At 36.9% G+C, this 11,464-nt stretch overlaps 1 protein-coding gene across 3 annotated transcripts; it reads left to right on the top strand.

Moving 5' to 3' along the window:
• The first annotated feature begins 1,580 nt into the window (after positions 1-1,580).
• Positions 1,581-11,147, top strand: LOC119984815 (QWRF motif-containing protein 2-like). 3 transcript variants are annotated; one of them, XM_038828932.1, is made up of 6 exons: positions 1,582-3,214; positions 6,551-6,670; positions 8,386-8,502; positions 8,594-8,683; positions 10,493-10,600; positions 10,689-11,147. In XM_038828932.1, exons 1-6 carry the CDS (start codon positions 1,853-1,855, stop codon positions 10,767-10,769), a joined length of 1,878 nt encoding a protein of 625 aa, XP_038684860.1. In that variant the 5' UTR covers positions 1,582-1,852; the 3' UTR covers positions 10,770-11,147. The 3 variants fall into 3 exon arrangements, with proteins under 3 accessions (XP_038684862.1, XP_038684860.1, XP_038684859.1); XM_038828931.1 differs by having other exon boundaries at positions 8,386-8,511; XM_038828934.1 differs by lacking the exons at positions 8,594-8,683; positions 10,493-10,600; positions 10,689-11,147 and adding an exon at positions 6,805-6,889 and having other exon boundaries at positions 1,581-3,214.
• Positions 11,148-11,464: the final 317 nt, after the last annotated feature.

Below are 11,464 nucleotides of genomic sequence, written 5' to 3'. Positions count from 1 at the left end.
AACATGAATAAAAAGGAAATCAAACAAGAATTGTATAGGAATAAAACTTGTTTGAAGGAAATTAAATCAAGAACGCGTATATGATCAAGTCTAACGTTGAACACTGTCTCCTTAAGATTGATTTGTCCCCACAATTGCTTTTGTTAATTAAACAACAATTTTCCAGGATAAAATGATCTCTCCTACACGAGAAAGGAAACAACAATTATTGTGTCTCTAATGGGAACAACAATGAAAGTATTCTCTCCTGCAAATATGATGCACATGTACGTGAAACTTTTATTTCCTCTTCTAGATGTTTAGTGTCTCAAATGTACATAAAAACATGTATTTATAGGATTGTTGACGAATCAACATGTCTCTTGTTCACAATGTTTGGATAGAAGACATGTTTGTTGGAAAAAATCTGTCAAAAAGTGTGTCAGTTGACAAAGTCGCTCAAGCAACTTTAGAGTCTCTTAAACAACTTGTTTTCTAGGTAATTAAACAATCTAAAACATCTGTTTCCGCTTCAGTAATTCCAAACGTCGTTTATGCAACTTTCACTCTGCACCATTTTTTCATGTCCAAGCAGGACACATTGAAGCTACTTTCCATTCCCACCTATCATATAATGTATTCGATTTAGTGAATATTTGACTTCCATTGTCAACATAAAAATCTATAGATTTCAGTTCATACACATGATTTCCAATAATCAAATGCTCAAATACATGAATTCCAACAACTTCTATGGATCAAGTGAGCCATGGAACAAATAATGGGTTAACTGGGACGTTTGGTTCACTATTGTCAAATTGGATGTCATTGACTATGTCAAAGAAAGAAAATTGCTGCATACAACTTTGATTTTAAAAGGGAAAAAAAAATGTGATTGAACAGTTGACAACTATATTTTAATGTGATGATTATACACATTTTTTTTTTTGGTTGTGAACAATGTGATTGAACAGTTTAGAAATATTTTAATGTGACTCAACAGTTTGTTGTTTTTTTTGGGTGTGAACAATGTGATTGAACAGTTAGGTACAGTTTAGCTGCAGAATATAAATACTTTTTGTTAAATAAGTTGAAAAGGAAAAGTAGTTGATCATCACATTGTAATATAATAACATGATACGTATATTAAACTTGTACTTGATAATAATAATAACAACATGTTTTATTAATATTAATTTTAGGGGTGACAAAATTCTATCCGGTTCATATGATTAAATTTGTTCGATTCAGATTAAATCAAGTTTGAATATAAATTATATATAGTTGAAATCTGGGTCCAAACAATTTTTTTTTTTGGGTTTAAAATGGGATCCGGGTTTAAATACACTAGTTTATTTGTCCGGATCCTAACCCGAATTAGTTTGTTGTCCGATTTATTTGTCAAATTTAAATAAATCTGGATTTGATCAATTAGATACGTCCGAAATCTAATTCGAGTCAGAGCCTCAACATGTAATATTTGGTAAAATGTTGTTTGACATAGAAAAATATATAAATAAATAAGTAAACAAAAACAAAATAGCCATTGAAACTGAAAGGGACAAATCTTAGGAAATGTGTAATTATTAAATTAAATTAACCTAACAACGTCTCTCTAACACCAAAAACCCAAACCCCCAAAACAAACTCCATTCCCAAATCTTCCCTTTCACCTTCTCTCTCTGATCCCTTGTAGCAATTCTCTACTGCTGCTACTGAAAATGCAGAATCTTGAAGAAACATTTTCTGGGTTTCTCATATCTTGCAGGTTTTGGCTATGAAAGGCACGACTTGACCATTTGTTTATGGAGGGGATTAGGGAAGGCACTGAACCCACTTCAATGTGAGGGAATAAAGCAGAGCTCCGACGATAATGTTGGCTGCCATTCCCGAACCAGCTTCCACTGAAAACCCAAAAAGGCATCCTCTTTTGCCTTCCTTAGAGAAAGAGCGAAATGGGTCTGTACCAACAAGAAAACCTAGAGCTAAACAAGTCCCTTCCAGATATCTTTCACCTTCTCCTTCCACTTCCACTTCCTCCACTACCTCAACAACCACCACAACAACTTCTTCCTCTTCTTCTTTTTCGTCTTCTTCAAGAAGGTTTCCTTCTCCTCTTTTGTCACGGTCTACGAATGCTGTACCTTCCCCAACAGCTTTCCCGAAGCGTTCCCAATCGGTAGACCGGAGGCGGCCGGTCTCTGCGACGCGGCCGGTGACTTCTCAAGGCAATGCGGGCGCAAATGAATTATCTAAGGCGACGAAGATGCTGGTCACTTCCAGCAGAAGCTTATCTGTCTCGTTTCAAGGAGAGGCTTTTTCACTCCCGATTAGCAAGGCCAAGACAGCTACAACCCCCAATTCGAACAGGAAGCCCACCCCTGAGCGGCGCAGAGCGACCCCAGTGAGAGATCAGACCGAGAATTCGAAGCCCATTGAAAAGCAACGGTGGCCTAGTAGGTCCCGAGAAATAAATTTAAGGACGAACAATGTTTTGTCGAGGAGTTTGGATTATAGTGGAGATAAGAGTAAGGTAATTGGGTTTGGATCTGGGTTGGTGGGTAAATCTTTGCAGCAATCATTGATTGATGAGAGTAGTAGGAGGTTGAGCTTGGATTTGGGTAATGTCGAGCAAAACAAAGATGGGAATTTCGTGCATGAATCTGATACTGATAGTGTGTCCTCTGTTAGTGCCACTTCTTGTTTTCAAGAATGCAATGGCAATGGGGTTTCGAAGGACAAGAATGGTTCCTGTGGCATCGTCGTTTCTTCTAGGTTTTGGCAGGAGACAAATAGCCGCTTGCGACGGCTGCAGGACCCAGGATCACCTTTGTCTACAAGCCCCAGTTCCAGGGTGGGTATGCAATCAAAGGTTATTCAGTCCAAAAGGTTCAGTAGTGAAGGTCCACTGGCATCTCCGCGGAAAATAGCTTCTCCTGCTATGGGAGCTACAAGACCTGCTTCCCCAAGTAAGCTTTGGGCTTCCTCAGCATCTCCTTTGAGAGGGCTTAGTCCTGCTAGGGTGAGGAATGCAGTCGGTGGATTGTTGAATGTTAATTCTATTAACACTCCTTCCATTCTCAGTTTTTCGGTTGATGTAAGGAGAGGGAAAATAGGAGAGGATAGAATTATAGATGCACACCTGTTGCGGCTTTTGTATAACCGTTACTTGCAATGGAGGTTTGCAAATGCAAGGACAGATGCTACCTTCATGGTGCAGAGACTGAATGCAGAGGTAAATTTATTGAGTTGTTTTACACTTTTATTTGATTGATTTCAACAAATGTTGCTTCTATTTGTGGTTGATGTACTGTTCAGTTTGATATATAGTCAATATGGGAAATTCAATTTGATATATATAGTCAATGTGGGAAGTTGATTAGCATTTGTGAAGATAATGATAGCTTGTCTTCTTCACGGTCTAGAAGGGGGAAAAAAATCTTTTTTTTCTCATCTTACTCTTTTAGTTCCTGAATAGTAAACTACAAAAGGATTGGAATTTAGGTTTCTTTATTCTTTTTGAAACTTAAATGCTAGCTACTCTATTCACAACATGATAAATTGATTAAATTCCAGGGTTACAACGTAGACGACCTTGATCTGTTAGGCAAATTGTACACTTTGACCCTTATTAGGCAAATTCCACTCAACTCCTTTACCGCAATATCAGTTTTACCATTCATATTGAACATGAGCCACTCATGGTGATACAACAGCAATACGTGATGTTTCAGAATGTTGAGGTGTCAAGGAACAAAAGTATTTGAACAAGTATTACCAAAATGGGGCATAGCCGCATAGGGCCCAGTTGGGCATTGTCTTTGTCCAATTTCTATCCACTTCTGGTTGTCTCATCTCCATTGATATCCAATTTGACAATTTCTTTTCTTTTCTTTTCTTTTTTGCGACCTTCAATATTTTTTTGAATGGAGATCTTCACTATTCAATATAATTTGGGCAAGTTGGTTTGTAATTCATGTGATTTGATGGATGTGACAGCATGGCATTGAAGGATTAATTTAGGATAATCATGGAGCAGATATTTTAGATGGAATAATCTAAATATTTATGGTTTTAAGGTGATTTGGGAATTGGCAATTGCAACTATTTCAGAGTGATAATTAGGCTGATAATTAGGTGTTTTAAAATTTTCATACTGGGCTGATAATTAGGTAATGGTTACTTTCTGCAAGATTGAAGAGTTTAGAACTTCATATGGTTATCTGTAGGTAGTTTGTAGTTATACCGCCTAATCACAGGGTATGCGAAGCTTTCGTGGTTATGAATGTCACGGTAGCTTCAGAGAAATTTCATAGTATATTTAGTATGACATGGCATGAATGTTGAACTTTGAACTACAAATTACTCATTGCATGTATGTCCCCCCCCCCCCCTCCCTTTTGTATGCTGATCTAGTGAAGCCCACTAAACCCCTCAATGAGAAATGTGAAATGTATGAGCTGGCCACTGTTTTTTTTTTTTTGGGATGAATAGTGTTATTTTCATTATTAGTTGTCACACTTGTTCGAAGTCCTAAGGAGTAGCTACCACTAGGCCAAAAATGTTGCTTATGTTTTTCCCTCGAGTTTTGATAGGATTTTGGAAATCGGTGCAAGTTTTTGTATCACTTAGTGAAGCAGATATAATTCACAATGGTGGTTGGTAGTGTCAGGTGTTTCTTTCATTTTGGTATGCGAGCCTTATTAGGTCAGTGATGTAGTGCCTGTGCCAAACTCAAGGCTAACGCTTGTGTAGAAGCAGTAGAGAATAGAAAGGACGGGGAAGATAATAGAGGTGGGCAAGAGAGGAGAGAGATACGAGGAGGAAGAAAGTGCGAGGGAGATAAGAAATAGGGAAGAGGAGAAGCCTGCAGAGGGAGATTGAGGACTTCATATTTAGTCCCTTTCTTCAACTTATCTATAAATTTTGTATGCGAAATATCATAAGCCTTTTTTAAAAGCAAAACAAGTTACGGCCTATATATCAGGCTTGGCATGTAGTGGCTCAAGTCAACTATGTCGCAATAGGTCTCATAGGACCTGCATTACTCAGGCTCTGCTCATAGACAAACTTGTGTACTTGGCTGAGTCTGGCTCAACTAGAATTCATGAAGAATAAGCACGGATTTGGTCAGTGATGTAGAACCTTGCCAAACTCAAAGCAGACACTTACTCAGGGGCAGTAGGGAATAGAAACGACAGGGAAGAGAGAGAGAGGCAAAAAAAAAAAAAATTGGGAGAGAAAGATGTCTATGAAGGAAGAAAGAGGGATATAAGAAACGGGGAAGACAGAGTATCCTGGGAAGGGGAGAGCTTTATATTTAGTCTATTCTTCCAACATAAACTTTTTCTCCAAAATATCGTAAGACTTCTTTGGGATGTAGAAGAAACCCATAATTTGGAGGGAAAGTTTTTAAATTGAGTCAAACTGATATAAATTCATTGCTAAGAATATAATAGTACATTACAATTTTATTGTGTTTATTGCTGTCAACAAGTAGGTACAAAACATTATATTTTGTACAAATTAAACACATATCCTGTCGCATTACGATCATCGCCCACCACCCCCCTAGAATTGGAAAGCATGTTGAAAACCAACATTTTCTCAATATTATAGAGGTTCAACCCTCTATAAACCTTGGTATTCCTTTCCAACCACTTAGTACAGCAGGTAATCAGAGGCAACATGTCGTACTCCCTTTCGATTCTTCTTGGATAAATAAGAAAAAGCCTCCAGTACCTCCTTAATTGTTCCTGAGGCGACCCAATTAATTTCCCCCATTCTCTTGTTCTCAGTCCGCTCACACTGAAAAGGGTACAATTATTTTGCATTTTAAGAAAAAGAAAAGGGTGCAATTCCCACGTTCTTCTTCTTTCTTTCATTAAAAATCTGTTACCACTTACCAGACATGGCCTAGTTTCTGAAGTTACATTCTATAACATCAGGCTTCGTATGCGGCGTCTAGATTATGTCCAGATAGGCCTCATATGATCTGCGTAACTCAGGCCTCTGCTCATGAATGAACTAGTGTACTTGTCTGGGTCTGGCTGAGGCTGAATTTGAGTTTCTGAAAAATAAGCCTGGCTTGGGTCAGTTGATGTAAGTGAGGCTTGATTTATGTTCAGTAGGACAGATCTCTAAGCTTGTAGGTGGCAATGAGCTTTTTTGCACCTAATGGTTTTGTTTCATCTAACAATAGTCGACAGGCATTGCTTGACAGTTATTATTTGACCATTCAAGTTATTGTTCTTAATTCAAAGACTTATTGTTACAGCAACAAAGGCATTGTTTATAGTGGCATGTTTGGCTGCACTGCTGTGTATTGAAAAATAATTTACTGTTACTGAAATTTCAGGAAGGACAATGCTAGAGACCCCCAAAAGTCCCCCAAATCTATGTGGCATTAAAATAGCCATTGATTAAAAACACACATGTAGGGCCCACTTCACATCCAACACTCCACATTAAATGGAGGTCTTTTGGGGGTCTCAAGTATTGTTCTTTCAGGAATTATATAACATTGCGTAATGCAAAGGTTTTGTAATCTAAATGTCGTTCTTTGTACCAGAAAATTTTGTGGAATGCATGGGTAACAACTTCCGAACTACGGCATTCTGTGACTCTTAAAAGATTCAAGTTAATGTTGCTCCGGCAAAAGTTGAAGCTAGCTTCAATTCTCAAGGAACAAGTAAGATTCAGAGCTTCACCTTTATTAAAGACTGTATTCTGCTAGTTCTTTTCAGTGGACATGTACCTTAGCTTCCTTGTATGCTCAATAATTGTTTGCTAAAATTGTGAGATATGTTTTGACTTTTAATACAGATAACACAAGAGAAGCTTACAGCTTATAGGCTACATAGATTGTAAACTAAATTAAGCATTTGAAAATCAATCCTATGAAGTGAAGGTGGGAATTTTGTTGTTAAACTAGCTTTGAGGCTGCTGCTATCCATCTTTCATGAAGGTTTTTTCGGGTGACATATTTTATGTATCCACTCTCTGGAAATTGAAAAAGTACAAAGGACTAATTATCTTTTACTTGTTGCTTCTTTGTTGTCTGTCACGGTTATGCAATATTCCTTAAAAAACTACTGGATCTGTGCAATGCATAAGATGTTACATATATTGATCGTTAAGAGAACTTGTTTGAAATATTTATCCTGAATTTAAAAATCTCTGCATGTATATGTACACAACTGTATAAACATATTAAAAATTGTGGTGATCATCTTCGTCAAGGCCTTTTTCCCAAAGACGGCTTTGTGAATCCATAAGAAGAATTAATTGTTGGTTCTCCTTCACAATTCGTTTCAGTCTGAAACTGTGCGCTATATAATGATCCTGTAATGTCCATGTTTTGTGTTTTCTGTGCCATCCATATCTTTTTTGACCTCCCTTTTCTCTTTTTACGTTTTAGTATTTCCTACTCGAATTTTCTTGACTTTTCACAGCAGAACACCAATATCTTTGCTTTGCACATGCCAAACCAGAAGACAATTTTGTCTAATTTTACTTTGATCGGATTGAAGCTGACCCTAACCTAGATCAGATAGCATTTTTTTTCTTATCCTATCATTATGTAGCTGTATATTTGGTGCTAGTGCTACATAGTGATTTCTGTTATGTTCGTTGTTTGAGCATGTTCTCACTTAATGGTCCAACATTATGTGACATCATTGCAGGAAGAATAGTTTTTTCATACTTTTGACCTTGAATTTATCATGTGTTCACACAAAACATTGGATGCAATCTTTTACTTCATCTAATTAGCTTTAGTCTTATTTATTTATTCTCTTGAGCAAGTTGGTATTGTGAGACACAACATCCTTAATCTCTTTACCCATTTGAACTTTGACCTAAGATTAGTTTGTTCTCTCTTTCCCATCTAATTTAATTGGCTTCTCATCTCTTCACATGGCTTTGCTAAATTTAAAATTCATGTATTCCGTTTTAGTACTACTTATTCTTGTATACTCTTTCCATCAAGACAATATCTACAATCAACTACAGAAAATACAGTATTTCAAATTTTTTTGTGCTATGCTAGGATACATGAGAGGTATGCTTAGATTATTAAGGTTTAAAATATGGAAAAGGAGTATATTTATCATGTTTGTGCTGCAGATTTTTTTCTACTTTGCTCTCTTCATTTCTATTAAAGAGTCAAACTTCTACCGTAAGTGTGCAATATATTCTTGTCATGCAGGGTGTACATGGCAGGATTTAGTATAATTTTCCGTGTATTAATTCAGTCTTGATAAACACAATTTGAAGGGGTTCCGTTTGATTACTGCATCTACACGTGGCAACTTCCATTCTTAGATGCAGTTGTTGATGCCTACTAGTTTTTGTGGCATCATTCATTCTTCTTGATAGCTGAAGTTATTTTACTGCATGCTTTAGATAAACTATCTAGAAGAATGGGATCTTCTAGATAGAGAGCACTTTAGCTCTTTGCAAGGAGCAACCGAAGCTTTAAAGGCCACCACTCTTCGTCTTCCAGTCGTTGGAAAAACGACAGTATGTGCCTTAAGATCTCTTTTTTAATGCTCAAACTCTGGCATAATTGAGGTTGACAAAATTTGCCCTTATTATTTTCACCATTTGCTAGGCGGACATCCAAGATTTGAAGGATGCTGTGGGTTCAGCAGTTGATGTTATGCATGCAATGGCATCCTCTATATGCCCTCTATCATCAAAGGTAAATTCATTATTGTACCATTATGGAATAGAATGCTGTAAACGACAAATCACATTGTCATTTGTCAAGTTTAATTGGGTTGTGGATTTGTTTATCAATTATTTAGCAAACATTGTGATTTAATGATAAAATGCTTCACTAGCTTTTATAAAAGTGGTAACACATGAGGAACAGAGTCATATGGGGAATCTTCTCCAAAATGTTTTATCCAGGGTTAATATACATGAACTAAGAGTATTGAAGAATGATCGATATTCACTTATTTAGTATTTGGTGGTAGATGACTCCTCTCCCTTTTGCTGTTTGCTTTCAAAGTTTTGTTTTAATCTAGAATAACTTGTTCTCGTGTGTGGTTGAGCCTTTTAACATTTTGTGTTGGATCCTATGTGAGGTTCTTCTTTTCTTTTCAAAGTGTGGTGTTTGGAAGGAGATATATGGAACTTATGGTACTTTGAAGGAATATGCTAATGCAGAAAAGGATTGAATTGTGTTTTGTTGCTTTTGTTCATTAAGATTAGGTGCTTTAGTTCATAAACACTGGATACCATATTTTGGTTTGGTTTGGTTTGCTGGTTTAGCAGGTCGGTTGGGTTTGATGTGTCTTCAATGACGTCAAAATTATGTTGATTTAGCTAATTTTTTGTAGCAGTATAGGTGGTTTTTTTTTTTTTTAAACGAAAATTTTCTGGTCTTTTTTGTTTTTTTGGCAAGATATTTGGAGCTCTCAGCTTGTTTAGATTTTCCATGGCAAAAAAAGTTATTTTTATCATTCGTTCTGACGCTGTCTCCTTACAAATTCTGATTGCCTACGTCCTTTGTTAAGAACAATAATTTGCACCAACCTTCTTTAAGTTCTCTTTTGGTAAGTACCACCTTCTTTAAGTTATTATATGACTAAACCGAGAAACGTCCTGTGAAAATGATGGTGATTTAAGTTTCTAGGTCATATCATGCTTATCGGAATGGGACAATGCTTGTCGAAAAAAGATAAGTCCAAGTTATGATATGTTATTCTCAAAAAAAAGGTTCCAAAATATTTTCTCAAACGTAAACCATTGGCCTCTCGCGGCACTATCTTTACTTGCTTGTGAGCCTTTTGTGTATCAGCCAATTCATGGTTGAAACTTCTTGAATTTCTGTGATGTGGATGCTATGGCTGTAGAGGAATAACAGAGTGTTCAAAAACAAAGAATCCTCCATAGACACTTTCTTAGTCACCTGGTTTGATTGCCTTAGGTTCTGGGGCACTTCCTTTTCTGGGAACATTTTTGATGATCTGTTTATCTCCCCCTTGTAATTTGTTTGGGTTGCACCCCCTTGGTGCTTGAAAGCCTTGAATAAAACTTTTTCTATTCAAAAAAAAACTTCTTGATTCAGGTCATCATCATGATACGGTATAGGCTGATTGTTCTAAAACCCACCAACATAGCCACTGTTTAGATGCCGTTTTTAAAGGGTCTTTTTCGTCCATGACGTTTTTATGGCTCAAAAAATTCAAATTTTCTGAGGCTTTAGTTTTCTTGGTGTTGGTGTGGTAGCCTATTAATCATTGCAGCACTTTGTGGGTTCAAAATCTCACATCTTGATGTACGGATAAGCTGGTAACCCATGTTTATTTAAGCTTTCAAAACTGATATTCTCCTTTCTACTCGGCGAAAAAAGGGACTAGCTCAAGGCATTATAAAATGCTGAAAACTTTGGAATGAAAAACATTTTTTTCTGCATCTCAGCTGATTTAGAAGTGGCTGCCTTTATAATCAAAAAAAGAAGTGGCTGCCTTGTATACTTAAAATCATTTGTCATCCACAGGTGGAGGATATGAACACTTTAGTGTCCGAACTCGTGAATACAACTGCGAAAGAAAAGGCTTTGCTTCAGCAATGTAAAGATTTCTTGGCCTCATTAGCAGGCATGCAGGTAAAAATCTGGTTTTTTCATTGTGGTGCTAATCCTATCATTAAACTGTCGTTCATCTGCTCATGGAGCTCTGGTGTTCCACTAACAGGTTAAGGATTGTAGCTTGAAGACGCATATAATACAACTGAACAGTGTACCAACTATGAGCAATCTGACAACACGTGTGTAGAACTGATCTTACTTGACACATTCACGCTAAATGCTAACATCAATGCCCAGCCCTTTGTTTTTCCAACGGGTGGTGGCGCTCTGGAGGTAATAAGAATGGATTTATCATAGCTAGCTTTGGTTTTGAAAATTTGGCAGGTTACACCATTCCACGACGTGTTTGGTATGTGTAAGTTTTGAAGATAACCGGATGTGGCCCTGCCCGCTAGTTAGCTTTATACAAGTTACTCTTCTCGCATTTGCATGGAAATTTAATGCATGTATAGTGTAATGTGTTTTTTTTCCCATGTTAACATGTTGTATTGCCATGAGTGATTGTCATTGAATCATATGATGAGACCAATGCAATTGCTTTTCTCGAGTATATTTTGTTTATAAACCGTGTTGCCTGAGTCTTTTGAAATCGGAGTTGCAATGGACACCATGGACTGGCAAAATGAATAGTAACAGTATCAGATTTTGCTCTAAAATTTTCTGTCTGATTTACTATGGCAACTCCCAAGGTCTGATAAAATAAGAGGGGATTACATATGATGATGCTCATCCATATACTGAACAATTTCCTACTCAAAACGAAGAAGTATAATAGGAGAAAGTACAGTTACAAAAGAACATGTTCATAACCAAGTGCACTAAATGAACTAATGCAGTGACAAAGGTCTGAAAGCCTACATTTTCATTTTTATGCTCGTGAGC

Source organism: Tripterygium wilfordii, chromosome 18, assembly GCF_013401445.1.
Source record: "Tripterygium wilfordii isolate XIE 37 chromosome 18, ASM1340144v1, whole genome shotgun sequence".
In the NCBI taxonomy this organism is placed as follows: domain Eukaryota; kingdom Viridiplantae; phylum Streptophyta; class Magnoliopsida; order Celastrales; family Celastraceae; genus Tripterygium; species Tripterygium wilfordii.
This window is presented reverse-complemented; position numbering and strand designations above follow the sequence as displayed.